Here is a 17,088-nt window from a genome sequence, read left to right as displayed (position 1 = left end):
ATCTCTGTCGAGGCAGGAAGCTAAGGACTAGGGAAATGACTTATCCAGAAGCACACAACCCATTGAGCCTGCAGCTTGGCTGTTTCTCCTCCTAAGCGATACACAAAGAAGCCTGACTACCCCAGACCTGCTCTTGGGTCATGATTTGCACTGGGGTGAACCACGGTCTTGAGGTTCACCGTAAAACAGTAATGGACCGTGATGCAAGGGCTCTAGCTGGTCTCAGCCCCAGAGGAGGAGTGCTCAGACCCAGCTCTACCCAGCAGACCCTCCTCCCACTGGGCCTGGAAGTTTGAACCCACCCTGCAGCAGACAGCACTTCCTACAGCTGCAGTGTCCTCCTGAAGGCCTGTGTGTTTACAGTTTTGTCCTTGGTTTGTCCCTGCTGGGAGGTGGCACTATTGGGTGGAGCTTAAGAAGGTCTTGTGGTTACTGGAGACAGGAAGGGGATGAGCAGACCTTGTCCCTTCTTTGTCTCCTTAGCCTTCCTAGATGAGACAGTTTCCTGACACATATTCCATACTGCTGTGCTCTTCCACAGGATCAACGGGAAAGCAGACTGACACCTCCGAGCTGTGAGCCGAAATAACCTTTCCCACATAGTAAGTGCATAACCTCTTTTCTTCATAAGCTGATCTCTCAGGCCTTTGTTATAGTGCAGGCAAAGCTCAGAGCCTCGAACTGGGTGATCAGGTGAGGGCAAGCAGGAATGCACAAGGGGAGGCCACACCCCTAGTGGAGTCACGGGCAGATGCATGGAAGAGTATTTAGCGGAGGAACTCTTTTTTTCCCCTAGATCTCTCTCCTGTGGTTCAAAAAGCTGGGTCAGCACCAACCTGAGGCCACAGAAGGCTGTGTTCCTTCACCCCCTGCTACTCAGTCAAGCCTCTGCACCTGAGGAAAGCCGCCAACCAGGCCAGTAGCCAACTCCAGGAAACCTACTGCCTGGATTTGAGCTGCCCTCCCCTAACCACCCCCCCCCCAACATGGTATCCAATCAGCCTCAGGGCCTGCGCCACTTCCTGTAATTTCCATACGGTGCCAGGAGTCTGGACACCACAAGGCATCCCTGGGCCTCCCCTAGAACGTGGGCACTGGGGGCCAACACTAGCTGGCTATGTAGTCCTGGCAGCCCCTTCCTATCTCCGATCCCGGCTTCTCTGGAGGACAGCACTCAGAGCATCCCACCTTCAGGACTGTTAACCTTAAGATTCCCAAGGGACAGCAACAGGAGTTATGTGACGTGTGGCCCTGTCTTCTCTCCTACCACCCTTCAGCCACCATGCTTCCTTGAGCTCTCGTACAGTCTCCGTCTCTACTGATTGTTTTTGGTCAACTCAACATACACCTCCCAGATATGAAAGAGGGAATCTTAATTGAGACAATGCCTCCATCAGACGGACCGGTGGGCAAGTCTGCAGTGCATTTTTTATTAATAATTGATGTGGGAGGGCCCTGCCCACTGTAGGTGACCCGGTTGTGTAAGAAAGCAGGCTGAGCTGGGCATGGCGATGCTGGCCTTTAATCCCAGCTCTTGGGAGACAGAGCAGGAGGATCTCTGTGAGTTCTAGGACAGTCTGGTCTACATAGTGAGCTCGAGGACAGCCAGGGATGTGTAGAGAGACCCCGTCTCAAGAAGGAAGGAAGGAAGGAAGGAAGGAAGGAAGGAAGGAAGGAAGGAAGGGAGGGAGGGAGGGAGGGAGGGAGGGAGGGAGGGAGGGAAGGAAGGAAGGAAGAAACAAATGAAGGAAGGAAGCACGATGAGCAAACCATGAGCAGGCGCACACCAGTAAGCAATGCTTCTCCATGGCCTGTGCATCGGTTCCTGCCTTGAGTTTCTGACTTCCATGGTTGATAGACAAACTGTAAGGTGAAATAACCTCTTTCCTCCTCCAGTTGATTTTAGCCATGGGGTTTTACCACAGCAATAGGAACCCTAAGACTCGGTTTCCAGCAGTCTTCAGAGATGTTGGAGCCAGGCCAGCAGCTCTTCAGTCCCCTTTACCCAGCTCTTCTGTCATGCCTGCTCAGTCATCCCAACCTAGAGCCGTGTGACAGCCACTTTCTCCACACCCACTCCCAGGCTGCTGAAGGCCCTAGAGCGAAGCCAGCTGGCCCTGTGACAGGCTTGGGGCTCTGTGTCTGCTCGGCATCCATGTTGCTCAGAGGCCCCCGTGAGCTTCATTGCCCTTCCTTGTCCCTCTGTGGTCCTACTGGCCCTTACCTGCTCCCCTCAAGCCTCTCTCACCGACTCCTTTAGCCTCAGCCTCCTTTCCAGGGAAGGGAGAAGCTAGGGCCTCCTTCTCTCAAGGCCTGACTTGTGGCCACTCCTGGTCCATTTTCCCAGAAGGCCCCATACATCCTGTCACCTTTCTGAGAGCATTCCCTCAGCGGCCTCTCCTTGTAACACGTGACTGAACCAGGTTTCCTCTGTTCTAGGGTGGTCCCCACCTCCCGCACACTTCCACTGTTCAAGGGTGTTCCCTTGCCCCCCCCACTTCCTTGTTCTAAAGTGTTCCTCCTGCCCCCCCACTTCTTCTGTTCTAGGGTGCTGTCCCTATTCCTGCCCCCCCCACTTCCTCTGTTCTAGGCTGCTCCCCCGTCCCCATCCTGAACACTTCTTTTCTAGGGTGCTCTCCCTGTCCTGCCACTGCCCCCCACATCCTTTGTTCTAGGGTGTTCCCCTGTCCCCCCAACATGTCCTCTGTTCTAGGGTGCTACCCCAAGCCCCCTCCTGAACATTTCCTCTGTTCTAGGATGTTCCCCTTCCTCCACACTTCCTCTGTTCTAGGGTGCTCCCCATGTCCCTCCCACACTTCCTCGGTTCAAGGGTGCTCCCCCTGCCCCACACTTCCTCTGCTTAGGTTGCTCCCCCTGCCCCACACTTCCTCTGCTTAGGGTGCTCCCCCTGCCCCACACTTCCTCTGCTTAGGGTGCTCCCCCTGCCCCACACTTCCTCTGCTTAGGGTGCTCTCCCTGCACCCCCCGCACCGCCCTCCCCGCACACTTCCTCCTAGAGCTGCTGCCCTTGGCTTCCATCCAATACCTCTGAGAGGTCCCCAGCTGGCACTCCACTTTCTCACCCGCCACTCACTTCCTGGCTGGAATGTCACCTCCTCCGTTGATCCACTGCAGTCTCACCGCTGCCCACATCGTCCTCCTGAAACTGGTCCTGACAAAGCTGTCAACTCTCTCTCTGCTGCTAAATCCTGGGGACACTTTGCAGGGCTCATCTCGTTGGCCCCATGGACCTTTCCTGACTGCTGCCTCCTTCCTGCCTTTCTAAAGGGGTTCCTCAGGCGCCTCCCCAACAGTCTACCTACCTGTCACTTCTACAGCTTACTTAATAAATCCCTTGAGCCAGCCCTCCCATCATCCTGCCCAGACCCTGCCTGTCCCATGTTTCACAGCTAGGTGACCTCCTGAACAGCTTCACGTCAGACCCTATGTGACACAGCATCTCAAACCCCTCCTCTTAGGGTCCTCCCCTCCATTACCTAGAAAACTCCTACTCAACCTTAAAGGCCCATCTCCAATATCCTCTCATCTCATTGGCCATTCACAGGCAGAAGCTGCCCCCTCTCCTATGTCCTTTTCATTATAGAGGGATCCATTTCCTTCATTTTAATTACTTATTTTATGTATACGGGTATCTTGCTTGTATATATGTCTGTACACTGTGTGCATGCAGTGCCCCTGGAGATCAGACAAGGCTGACAGGTCCCCTGATAGTGGAGTTTGAGACAACTGTGAGTGGCCACCTGGGTGCTGGGAAGCAAACCCGGGTCTTCTGGAAGAGTAGCCAGTGCTCTTAGACACTATGATATGTCTCAAGCCCCTGGTTCTACCTACTAGCTGCAATGCTGGTCTCTCCAATTGAGTGCTTTGAAGCTGTATATAGCGCGCGCGCACGTGCACGCGCACACACACACACACACACACACACACACACACACTCACACACACACACACTGAGCCTCCGGAACACCAGCCCCACCCTTAAGGCCACCATCAATCGGAGCCCACATTCTGGAGACACTGTGAAGATTCTGCTCTGGGTGCTGCTCTAATTAGACTGTGTGCACAACCCTCAGTCTGGAGGGCATCCTCCTCCCAGCCCGGCATAAACCAAAACTCAGAACATGTCAGAGAGCATCTGACCTGTGTGCATATTGTGGGCTTGCCCTGCTCCCTGTAGACCTCACATCCTCTAACCAAGCCATATACGGGGCGGCCCTTTAGTATATAACTAATTAGAAGATTTCCCAAGCCTGGCTTTGGCGGGTCCCCCGTCAGTCCCCTGAGCTGGGCCAGATTGGTAGAGCAACAAGCCTGTAGCTGCACAGCTGGGACCCATTCCATAGCTTCCCCATCTACGCACCATCCCACCTCCCTCAGGAGTAACCAGCAATTCATCTCCCCATTCAGGAAAGCCAGTTGTCCCTGAAGGGGACAAGACAGATAAGACCACCTGGCATTTACTGCCAGGACCATTTATTCAGTGTACATGTACTGCCCCGAACAAGGCAGGCCTATGGTGAGGCTGAGGCAGGCGGCTTGTAAGAGGACAGAGAGGACCCAGGAAGGGAGTGAGTGTCCTGCCTATGTAAATGGCCATATGTATGCGTGTGTGTGTGCATGTTGGCATGTTGTGAGTGCAGGTCTGTGCATGCCACAGTACACGCATCAAGGTCAGAAGACAACCACAAGTGTGAGTCCTCACCTTGTTTGAGACAGGATCTCTCATTGGTCACCGCCGGAAATGCCTGACTAGCTGGCCAGCAAGCTTCCGGAGTCTTCTAGTCCTCATTCCCACTTTGTTGCAAGATCACGGGGATTACAAATGTGTACTTCCGCGTCTGGCGTTTACACAGGTTCTGGGGATCCGGACTCAGGTGGCAAATACTTTACCCACTGGGCCATCTCTCCAGCCCTAAAATGTCATTTATTAAATAGCTCCATGTGTCCTGAATCATGAACTCTCCAGTACCTTAGTCCCCTTGGGATCAGTTCACCCTGCCTGACTCTGATTTCCTCTACAGAACCGCACTGCTCTGACAGGATGCCGCTTAGCCAGAACCTTCTTGGTTGTCTCTTACTAACGCCTATGGGGCCTCGCACAAACCACGGTTCTTACCTGTTACTCGGAACATGCTAATTGTTCCATCGGACCTCTGCTTCCCCTCCCAACACTACCCCTCGCCGCCATTCGGGCCTAGCTCTCCTCTGGGGCCTCCAGTGACCCTTTGGGAGCCCAGCTCTAGCCACACGAGCCCCCTCCCGAGGGGGCCTTCGCAAACCCCCGACTATTATAACTGTACTATAAACCTCTGGCTCCCGTTGTCCACTCCTGCTCTCACCTTCCCATCAGACAGTCAGACATACAGCAAGACTGCCCGGGTGGTTCTAAAGCTGAACCAGTAATGGGTGTGACTTCCAGCTCTGCCGCCGTCTTGCTGTGTGCTCTCACCCAAGGAACCTGAACTGCTCCGAGCTTCAAAGTCTTTAACTGGAAGTTAAGGATATAACGCCTACCGCATGTCTCAATGGTGGGAATTAGAGCTATGGACTGTCTGGAGCACAATCCAAAGGGGGTGCTGTACCCCTCCTCATCGCTCAATCACGCAGATATTTTATTCTCACCATGCTTTCTGTTCCCTCCTCACAGAACGCCCTTCCTCCTGCCTAGGTCTGTCAAGTACACAGTAAATGTGCCCTCTTCCAAGAAGCCCTCCTAGACTGACCGCACAGAAATCTGAGTGTGATGACCACATCTACGTGGCCTCATTCTTAGATCAAATCTTACACTAGCCGTCAGTCTCCTGTTCCCAGAGCTCTTGTGACACCATCAGTCCTCCATGTCCTGTGGCATACAGAAGGTCTAGATTGAGTAGCCAGGCACAAGGAAACCATCCAGTAATGGGGAAATAGGAAATAAGCTAAATCACCCTAGGGTCCCTCAACCCCAGCCTTTTGGGGCTACCCTCGGCTCACCTTGGCTCTAGAATCCACAGGCCCTCTGCGTCTGCTTCACGACTACAGATACCCACCATACTGTGCTCCTCAAACTCCGCATGGTTCAGCACCCAAGACCTCTACGTCATGAATGTGTTGTGGACACCCACAACAACCACCACGTCCTATGACTCCCAAAGCAACTGTCCTCCCCAAGGCCCTCAGAGCCCTTCCTCACACTGGCCCCAGAGCCTGGTGGCACCAGCTAGCCCCCCACTGTGTTCTCCCACACCTTCCTGGCTCCAGCAGTGTGTGCAAATCCCAGGGATTCAGAGAGAGAAGCCACTCTCCCCTGCAGTCCAAGGGAACCGGTCCCTATAAAACCAGGTACCTGTCAGGATGCCGGGTTCCCTTGGGGATCCTCTTCCTATTAACCTACCAACCTGGCCTTCTGCCTGAGTTGAATCCCTGTTGCCTCCCCCATGTGACCTCCTCCTGAAAAGTCAGGACCACAGCTGACTGCCCACCTCCTCCACAGTGTCCCACTTCTTGCTCTCTCCAATTCACCGACTAACAGGATGAAGTCTCCAAGCAAGGCGTGTATCTTGCTTGGGACAGCAGTCAGAGCCCTAGCCCCGTCTCCCTTCACAGCCAGCAGTTCTGCTCCTTTTAGCTCCTTCCTCCACATGATGTTTCACACTTCCCGCCCTTGCGCAGGCTGTTCCCTCGGCTAACAAGACCCTTCCATGGGCTTCCACCAAGTGCCAGCAGATGACTGCGGTGGACGGCTCAGAAAGAGCCTTGGTCCTTTTACAAGTCTCCTCTAGGACTGTTTGTTGGAAGCAATCCTGTTGGTGCCTGATGTCCTGTTGAAACGAGACACAACTTCTCCCAGTACCGTCAAATGCCCTTCCAACCTCGAGAAGGCAAACATCACGTGAGCCCCAGACTTTCCCACAAACCCACCTGGCGCTAGCTTCTCTTTCTAACAAATGGCGAAGCCTGAGAGCAGCAGGCTGAAATGTAATACCACCGCTTTGTTTTCTCAGAGCTTGTTCCCTTTGTTATCTTCTATTTCAGATAAGTGATAACTCTTTCCATTTATGATACAAAGTCTCTTTTTAATATATTAAATTTAAAAGGCAATTCAATTTAAGGAGAAATTTCACAGGCTAGTGAATTCCTATTCATTCCTCAAAACCCACCTCACAGTCACCTCCTTTAACCGCCTTCCCGCTCTTTCACAGTTCAATCCTCCACTCTCCCACCTCGCCCTCTCTGACATGCTGAACACCGCACTGTGATAACACACCAAGTGTTTACTGTCCAGCACTGTGCTATAGGCATGGCTTCAAGGTGGGTCCCAAAGGTTCCTGTATTGGAATTTAATCCCCATGGTGAGCTATGAAGAGAGTGGAAACTTAGGGTCAGGCAGGTCGACACAAGCCTTTAATCCTGGGGAGATAACAGCAGGAGGGTCAGAAGTTCAAAGTCATCCCCAGCTGCATTGTGAATCTGAGGCCAACCTGGGCTACATGAGACCTATTTCAAAAAAAAAAAAGGAAAAAAAGGTGTTTAGGAATGTAACTCAGGGGGCTGAAGAGATGGCTCAGTGGTCAAGAGCACTGACTGCTCTTCCAAAGGTCCTGAGTTCAAATCCCAGCAACCACATGGTAACTCACAACCATCTGTAATGGGATTTGATGCCCTCTTCTGGTATGTCTGGAAAGAGCTACAGTGTGCCCATATAAATAAAATAAACAAATCTTTTGTTTTTTTAAGGGGATGTAACTCAGTTGGTAGAATGCATGCCAACTTTCCCAGCATGCACAAAGCCCTGACTTCAATCCCAAGCAGTGCCTAACACTGGACATGGTAAGCCCAAAGCTGAGGGATAGAGGCAGGAAGACTGGAGGTTCAAGGTCATGATCAGCTACATGGCAAGTCTGAGGCCAGCCTGGGATATTAGAGAGGGGTAAGAGAGAGAAGGAGGAGGAGGAAGAGAAGAGGAAGAAGAGTAGGAGGAACAAGAAGAGTAGGAGGAACAAGAAGAAGAAGAGGAAGAGGAAGAAGAAGAGGAAGAAGAAGAAGAAGAAGAAGAGGAGGAGGAGGAGGAGGAGGAGGAGGAAGAAGAAGAAGAAGAAGAAGAAGAAGAAGAAGAAGAAGAAGAAGAAGAAGAAGAAGAAGAAGAAGAGGAAGAAGAAGAAGAAGAAGAAGAAGAAACAACAACTTAAATATAGTATTAATAGGAAGAAACTGGGTGGGCATGGTCACATGAGTTTAGTCCCAGCAGAGGCACATGGATCTCTGAGTTTGAGGACAGCCTGGTCTACAGAGCAAGTTTTAGGCCAGTCACAGATACATACTGAGAAATGAAGGAAGGAAAGAAAGAAAAGAGAAGACACACATACACATGGTCCCTCTGTTGCCGTGTGATAGAACTATATACCACCTGGGAATTTCGCCAGCAAAAAGGTCATCACCAGACACAGGCCCTTGACTTTGGAACAGAATCATGAGCCAAAGTAAACTTCTTTTCTTCAGAACACACTGAGGATATGGTATTGTGACGTTGGTAACAAGAAAGAAACTTAACGTAGTTAGGTACCACACTGAGCTCTCACGGTACTGCAGGGCCCAGCTCTCCTGGCCTCTCGTCAGGGATGACAGAAATAGTTGTGAAGTCGCTTGTCTGGGGTCACACGGCTCAGGACTGGGCCACTTCAGTGTGTGGCCCTGACTATCACTGTATACCAGTGGCCACTATGTGACTTGAGAGTACATAAAGTTTCCCTCACTCTATCCTGGTCTCACTCAGAGCTTGGTCAAGGTTTGGGAGAAACTCCACAGCTAAAGACACAGTAATGTGGGGCTGGAGAGATGGCTCAGTGGTTAAGGGCACTGACTGCTCTTCCAGAGGTCCTGAGTTCAATTCCCAGCAACCACATGGTGGCTCACAACCATCTGTGATGAGATCCGATGCCCTCTTCTGGTGTGTCTGAAGACAGCTACAGTGTGCTCATATAAATATAATAAATAAATAAATAAATAAATAAATAAATAAATAAATAAATAAATAAATGACACAGTAATATGTCTGACTGGCAGGCCATGCTGAAAGCCCTGAAAATTCTGCACTGACAGGACCCCAGGACACGTTGTGGGCTAGGTCTCTCCCACTTTGCAGAGAGAGAGGAACTGCTTCCTACCACGGGAGCCTCAGAGCAGCAGGTGAGACGCCATTTCCTGCCATCAGAGAGCAGCTGACCCAACACAGAAGACGTTGGCTTGAGTCGGAGGGAGAAAACCTACTCTCAAGCCCCGATGGCACAGTCCTTCCTAGCAACTACAGGGTGGTAACACATGTGTATATAAGGCTTAGCAGGATGGGAGAGTTCTGGTCACCAAGGGTGAAAGGGAAGGAAAAAGCAAGCAGAGGCAGAAAGCAGGGGCTGTAAGGTCAACGAGGGGTTCAGTGGGCGGGCAGGAGGGACATGGAGGGGAGGTTGTAGAGCAGACAGCTGTGTCCAGGAAAGGGCTCCGAGCACAGCAGGCCGGGGTGCTCTGGTAGAGCTATGGACTCAGGCACTGGGTTGGGAGAGTGACACATAGAGATCTTGGGTCCCTGAGGCATTCCAGGAGAGACAGCAACTTGTCCAAATGACACAGTGGCAGAGGCAGGATAGGGATCTGAAGCCTTTCATGCCTCCCAGGAGTCCACAGCCTGCCCTGGTGGCTCTGCCTCAGGAATGGAGTGTGGATGAAGGGGAGAGGAAGCTGAGAACATGCGGCCCAGGAGAAAAAGGGTCCTGAGGGGAAGAGAGTTGTGAAGCAGAGAAGAGAGGAAGTCGTACTGGGAAGGGGTGCTCTCCAGGTTTCACCGGGCACAGCCATCTCTCTGCACAAATGCTCCCTAGTCCAGGGGGATTCGTGGGCAAGAGCTGGACCCATCCTCAGCTCAGCAGTGGGCACCACTCCTGTGACTCACCTCCCAGCTCTGGCCTCAGCCAGCCTCTCTGCCAGTCTTCTGAGAGCTCCTTCCTGCCTGCCTTCTCTTTCTTCCTCTCCCCACACTTAACAGATTGCGGCAGCAAGATGGCACAAATTTATGGCTCAACTCACCAAAAATAACAAGAGATCTATCAAAGGCAGTTTGCGTGAAATTAACAGGCGCCTGTACCCTCTTGTCAAACGCACTCAGCTCCGAGGCGGGCCAAGGCACCCCACTGCCCCTGGCCTCCTTATTGTCTCGTCTGGTGTCACCCTGCGTCCATCCTGCTTTGTCTCCCAAGGATGCCCCAAAGAGGGTGAGCCTCGCTCCCTTCCCTGCCCCAGTTCCTGGCAGAGGATCCCTTCTTGTTCACCACCCCACAAACCTTCCTCTCTGTCTGGCAGCTCCGTGCCAGCCTATTCTTCATTCTAGGGTGTGGCACAGAGAATGGTGTGGAGGAAGTCCAAGGTCTTGGTGAGGATAGCAGTGTGTTCTGGGCTCTGACAATGCCTCTGGCCAAGAGAAACACCTTACCCTGGCACATGAAACGAACTGAGTCAGGTACCCGCTGCCTCTCACATCAGAAAGGCAGGGGAGAGAAAGTGACAGAGCAAAAGAGCCTCCTGCCTGCTTGGGGGAGAAGAAGGGGTTGTGCCAGCAATCTCCGGGTACCAGTATGCTGGGTAAATTCAGCTCGCATATGTCAGCTGATGCCACATCCCCCATACCAGCTCCCCACAGGCACTCTCCCTACAGAGCAACCACCTGAAGAGGTGCCAGACGGAAAGGGGGCAGAGTAAAGGTCATGCCTGAGGATGACCAGGCCCTCCAGCTCAGCAATCTTTGCTCCGAGAGCCTCAAGAACAACCAGCCATCCGACCACCATCTGTCTCACACTCAAGGATCCTCCCGCAGGGTCCGATAATAGAACTCTTCCGGTCACTGGCCCTCTCTGACTCCTGAAGATGCCCTAGCTACCAACCAGATCCTGCTTCCGGCTTCAACCAAACCCAGCTGGCTGCTCCTGGCTCTGTGCTACCCATGGCAACCTGCCCAGCCAGTGCCCATCCAGGAGGGCAAAGCCTTGCTCCGTCCACTCCAAACCACTAGGGCCAGTGGACCTTAGGGAAAGCCAAACAAAAGAACTAGCCCTTAGCTAAGCAGCGTAGGGGAGGTGACAGTAGTAGTGGCCACGCAGGAGGAGCCATAAACCTCCTGATATATGCCGGGTGCTCTCCGCTGATGTTCAACAAAGAAGCAAAATTCAATTTCTTCCTGCAGGCACTAAATCCCAGGCCAGCCTCCAGGGCCTGTAACCTGCCCACGGCCTGGCTGTCACACGGATGGCTTCATCGACCGCTGTTAGAGGCCAAGCTGGTCTGGGAGAGAGGCCACCGCAAGGCCACTGGGTCCTCACTGTGCCCATGTGGGCATGATGCCAGATGTTTCATGGGGGAGGCCCGAAAGGTCCCCGCTGCACTGGGAGAAGCTATTGTCATGACTCCCCTTCTAACTAATTCGGGGATGCCTCCCAGTTTCAGAGAAACCATGCCTTTGTTAGTGATGCAAACCCTTACAGATAGAGCGCAGTTCCTGGGCTCTAGTCTCCAAAACACGGATAGGGACAGGTTCCACCCTCTTCTAGTCCCTCCAGTGCTCTCATGGGAGCCTCCTTGACCCTTTTTAAATACTCAGTGAGATCTAAATGCCTCCTTCCTCCTCTCCAGGGTAGGCAGCATTTAGGGAAACTGAGGCACAGAGAGGCAAAGGGCCTCCCAATATGTGGACCAGCCTCCCAGACCTACTCTTACCCATCTATCTATCTATCTATCTATCTATCTATCTATCTATCTATCTATCTATCTCCGATGGCCCCTAAGTCACTTCTTGGCACAGCACGGTCACCAGGCATGGAGGGTCCAGCTGGTGGGTGGGAGCTGGGACTGGAAGCTACAGGAAGCGGGTCAGTGGAAGGTGGCCGTGACTGTGAAGCTGGGGTGGGTGTGGGAGCAGGCAGGCGCAAGGACTCCAAGAGCTTTTGCCCAGTCAGCAGGAAGTGCCAGCAGCTGGCAGCCTAGGTCCCAGAAGACATGGGCCCAGAGTGGGAGATGGGACCCTGGGAGCTGAGCCAGTCCAGCCCTCAGAGGTATCCTCAGAGCTCTGGCCTCTTCACCCAAGCACTCTTCCTCACCTCCTTCTGCCCTGACCCTGGGGTACTGCCAAAAACCACTGACCTGTGTGGGCAGGAACACATCTCGGCTCCCTGTCTACTCCAGCCTCCAGGCAAATTTGTCAACTCACAGTGCCAGGGTCTGCCACAGCCATGCGCTCCAGCTTTGGGCCTCAGTGCTCCATCTGCCTGAGATGGCCTCACCACTCCTGTGGTCTGTCTCCTCCCCACCTGTTCTGCGGGTCTGTGATCCCACACCCTTCTCTTCTGGAGGCTCCACTGGCCATCTAAAGGTCCCCTGCCCAGGCATCTGCCTCACTCGGAACTCCCTCATCTGCATCTCGCTCAAGTGAGATCTCATTTTGATGACCTTTCCATCCGGACAAGGCTGAGAACAGAGGCGACATCCGTGAATGACTCTGCAAATGGCTGGGACCGGCCAGGATGGACACCAGCAGACACCGTCAGTCATTCCCCTCGATGCCCCGCCCCCATGAGGCTTTACTCAGACTCACCGTATCTCATCTCGGTGGTGAACAGGTCATTGCTGCTCCCCGAGTGCAAGTCGGCCTCAGCAGGAGGGGCTGGGCCCCCAGGCACCAAGGCATTGGACAGGGTGTGGGCAGCTGGAGGCCCCGGAGGTGTGGTGGTGGCAGGGCTGGCCCCAGCCTCCCCAGGGCAGCTACACCCTGGCTGAGCAAAGCCACAAGCCCTGCCTGCAGCCCGACCACACTCCTCACTCCAGCGGCAGAGCACGCCGCAGGTGAACTGGCTGGAGTTGTTGTTGTTGATAAGCAAAACCTCCACAAAGCGGAAGGCCAGGGCAGCAGGCGCTAGCAGACGTGGGGCCTCCGAGGGCTCAGCCGACAGGCACAGCTGCACGAAGTTCTTGTCGAAGTGCAGAAAGGTGAAAGGGCCTGAGCCACCACACAGCTCCAAGCCCGTGGCTGCTGCCTCGGCCTCCGCTTCCTCCTCTGGCCGCCCCACTTCTGATTCCGCCCGGGCTGTGGCTTCCTCCGGACCAGGCCGCAGACACGTAAAGTTGACCAGGTAGTGGTCCAGGGGCAGCAGGCGCGGGGCAAAGTGTGTGCACACCTGCTCCTGTCGGTTGAAGCGCAGGTAGAGCGAGTACTTGGTGGGGTCTGGGTTCTCCAGGGTCCAGGAGCAGCCCGAGGCGATGGTGGGAAAGAGGTCCTGCAGTGAGAAGGCCCCGTAGAGCACGCCCGAGGCCAGGGCAGAGCAGGCACTGGGGGCAGGGTCGAAGGCCGTGGCCAGGCGCAGGGACAGAATCACAGACAGTAAGAGGGGACAGGCTGGGGTCATCCTATGTCCCTTGCCCTGTGGGAAAAAACAGAAGTCAGCAGGGCCCCAGGTCAGTCAGCAAGTGCTGTGGGGCTCCAGTGACCAGTTACAGGTAGTGGACCCGTGGTTCTGACCGTTCTCTTTTAAGTCACTTGGGCCTGTCTGTGACCTTAGACCAGGCAGATGACCTCTCTCTGCCTTGGATTTTCCTCCTGTAAAATGGCTGGACTATCTCCTGGTATCCTATAAATTCTCCTTGCTCATCTCTCCTACAAGGGCAAAATGAGATGACTTGGGGGAAGGTTCCAGAATGAGGCTTGGATGCTGATGGTTTCTAAGAGCTTTAGTCATCAAGATCGCGTGCAGCCCCTCCTATTCAGCATGCCGACCAGAGGTGTCGGCCTGACGTATGCATCCAGTGCCATCCCTACACCCCCTGGATCCTCCAGAGCCACTGCTCTCAGTCACAGCGTGTCGTGATCAGCTGCGAGGAGTGCCGTGTGTAATCCAGCAGCCAAAGTGGTGGGGTTTGACAACCATTTGCTTTTTTATAAATCAGCGAGATTCAAGGTTATTCCCGGAACAATGTTCTCACTCTCTCCCTTCACTGAGCGAGAGAGGAAGGGGCGGAGTCACTGCCAGGTGCCAGGAACTATGCCCAACCCAGCCGTTGCCCAAGGAAGACAAGATATCGCCAGTGTGAATGCCATGGGCACCGCTGCTGTGGGAACGGGGAGGGAAGTGCCAGGCTTCCGCCCAGCTCAGCTAGTCACTTGCTGAGGTGGGTGAGCCTCATGAACCTTGATTTTCTGATCTACAAAATGGGCACAGTAATTCCCACCATAGCCCCTCTTCCTGTCTTCTCCACAGGATTAGCGTCCAAGGCCTGGCAAAGGGCCCACGGCTCTCAGTGTATTCTCTCAGTGTCTGAAGAGTGAAGACCAGTCTCTTGACTTCCTTCCCTCAAAGTACTATGCTCAGCTGGTCAGTCAGCAAGAGCAAATTCACTCCAGGCCAGACACATAAGGCCCAAGACCCACCCTGCAAGGCAGTCAGGCCAGAAGGCTGCAACTACCTTCCCACCCATCAGACCCACAGAGAACCAGTGACCACCCCCGCCCAGCTTCTACCCTGCTGCCTCAAAATAGCCTGGTACAAATCTAGATCTGCCTCAATTCCAGTCCAATTCTAACATGGCCACACAGTCTCTGTCCTCTCTGCCACCACACAGCCCACGGGACTGCACGGACTCATATGATTCAGAGCTTCATGTTAGAGGAAAATACAAGGCCACCTGTTCAAGATCACGTGAATCTGTTAGAACTGGAATTCGGGACCTCAGGCTAGGCCCACAATCTGCCCCACCCCACCCCTTCCCCACCTCCACCCCCTTCCCACCCCCACCCCAGGACTTCTTGCTTGTGCTCTCCCTTAGCTTGTTGCTTGGGATTCAGGCCAAGTGGACAAGTGACACAACCACAGAACAGCCTACAGGTGTGGCTAGGCTTTTCTAAGACACAGCTGTCCCCTAGGGACAAATTTCCCCAGGATTGTTCTAAATAGTTCCAGGAGCAGGAGATAGAAATTAGAGCTCCGGTAATTCAATCCTCCTGCAGCATGCACAGAGTTCCAAAGGCTACTTTCTCACATGGGGCACCTCTGAGCCAGGCCGAGCCCCATAGACATGCACTGTCCTTCCCCAACCATCCGGGAAAGGAAGGAGGCCGTGCAGCACCAGGCTCACTCACTGAAGAGAAGCTACCCCACTCTCCTCCAAAGGCCGGCAGAAGCCAGGACAGGCTGTCTCTGCCCTACTCTCTGCAAGGCTGAAAAAGGGGCTGGAGCCCTGGCCTTCCCTCCCTCCTGCAATCTTGCCCGTCCCAAAGTGTTCAGTCCGCCCAGGCTGCTGCGGCAACCAGAGAAGCTGGCAGAGGGTGATGAGTGACATCCAATCCCCCCTGCTGCCCCCAATTATTTTTAAGCAGGCTGCAAAATTCAGGCCATGGCTGCAGCTCAGCAGAGGGGAGGTGGGGGCTCATTATAACTGGCCTCCCCTCCCCCACCTAGAGCAAGGCAGGCAACCTGGTCCCTGAGGTATATACACCTCAACAGACCTGGGCTTCAACAGACTTGGGGCCAGAGACATACATACTCAAAAGCACGCACACACGGGTTATATATGTGCACTTACAGTGTTCTCCATATGATCAGGCACATATGCATGCAGATCTGTGACAAGCGCCGCATCATTGCCGAATATATGTGGACACGGGAATGCACACACCACACACACAGTGACACCAGACCGCTGCATACATGCAGAGATTCACCTCTTCCCATGTGTGGACACACACAGGTGCTTGGCCCTGCGACCCTGTTTTACGACAGCTAATTGGGTGGGACTGCCTTTGTGTGAGACTGCCCAACGCTCCCTCCTTGTGTTTTTTAGAGCTGGGGCACCACAGAGCCCTGGTCCCATCTCCGCTGCTCCCAGTTCATCAAGAAACACTAAGTCCGAACTGGTCCTTGCCAAGGTCTGGCTTCTCCAGAAGGGAATCACCGGTACACACTGGCCCATTCCCATGCCCACGTAGTCTCCTCCAGACATGTCATACCCAGTCCAGGATCTGACCCCACCCTCAGGGTATGGTCCTCCATAGCCCCTGCTTCATAAAGAGACTGAAGCTGAGGGAAGGTATTTCACCTTCCTACCCTTCACATTAACGTAAACACTCAACTGGAGCTGGGTCACAGCCATGGCCTTATTTGACATCTTCCTGAAGTGTGCGGTGGTGGCCTGTCCTCCTAGAGATATTGACCCAGAGCCCATACCCAGGAAAAAGACTTGGAAGGATCCTCCCAGGTGGCCAAGTGATTATTAGCCATGCATAACTACCTGGGCCTCAGTTTCCCTCTCTGGGGAGTGCAGTGTCATCACTACCTCAGAATGGCACATGCATTCCTTCTCCATCAGTCTCCCTAACATGTAGCCTGACCCACCACAAACGGATGAGCTCTGTTCCTGGTCTCTTAGAACTGTGCTGATACTGATACTCCTCTTGCCTGAGCCCCCCACCCCACCCCCGTTCCTGCACCAGGGAATGCTCTTTGGGTTAATCCAAGAGTACCATTGTCACTTCAAAGTCGAGGAAGACCACAGACGCCTCCCAAGGTACAACTGCTAGAAAGTAGAGAGGTCAAGGTCAGCTCCAAGGCCTGGGTCAAACAAGGTGGTGGAGATGGTCAAAAAGGTTTCAGGACTTCCCTTAACTGAGATAGAAGAGCTGCCTGGAGTAGTCTTTCTCGGGGACCCAGTCCCCGGCTAAGCACCCTCAGAACTCCCAGGAGTTCCTCTCTGTCTAGATTCAGAGAGAATGGGGATCCTGGAAGACCCCTCAGATCTTCCCAGCCTCGGGCTTCCATTTTTCACCAAAGAAGGACCCTAAGGTAGCTGGAGTGGAAGGTGAGGAGCAGAGGGGGTGGGGCACCTCCGGGCCGGCTATCCAGGGTGTCCCCTGGATCAGATCGACTCTTGTCTACAGGGAGAGCATGGACACTGGGCAGGGAGTCCAGAGCCCTGGCCTTGGGCAGAGGAGGGGCACCTAGCGGGGAAGAGGGCGCGGCGACGCGCACATCCGTCGCGTTTATCCACCTGACAGCTCCAATTCAC

The 17,088-nt window shown here is 53.8% G+C and overlaps 1 protein-coding gene across 12 annotated transcripts in view; it reads right to left on the bottom strand.

Moving 5' to 3' along the window:
• Adgrb2 (adhesion G protein-coupled receptor B2) overlaps nt 1-17,088 on the bottom strand; it is a 65,154-nt gene that overhangs the window by 17,761 nt on the left and 30,305 nt on the right. For all 12 annotated transcript variants that reach the window (XM_006238935.5, XM_006238934.3, NM_001107914.1 and 9 more), the window contains one exon: nt 12,632-13,454. In XM_006238935.5, the coding sequence (XP_006238997.1) occupies nt 12,632-13,439 (808 nt within the window). In that variant the 5' untranslated portion in view covers nt 13,440-13,454. Of the gene's footprint in view, nt 1-12,631; nt 13,455-17,088 lie in introns of those variants that run through there.

This window comes from Rattus norvegicus, chromosome 5, assembly GCF_036323735.1.
Source record: "Rattus norvegicus strain BN/NHsdMcwi chromosome 5, GRCr8, whole genome shotgun sequence".
In the NCBI taxonomy this organism is placed as follows: domain Eukaryota; kingdom Metazoa; phylum Chordata; class Mammalia; order Rodentia; family Muridae; genus Rattus; species Rattus norvegicus.
This window is presented reverse-complemented; position numbering and strand designations above follow the sequence as displayed.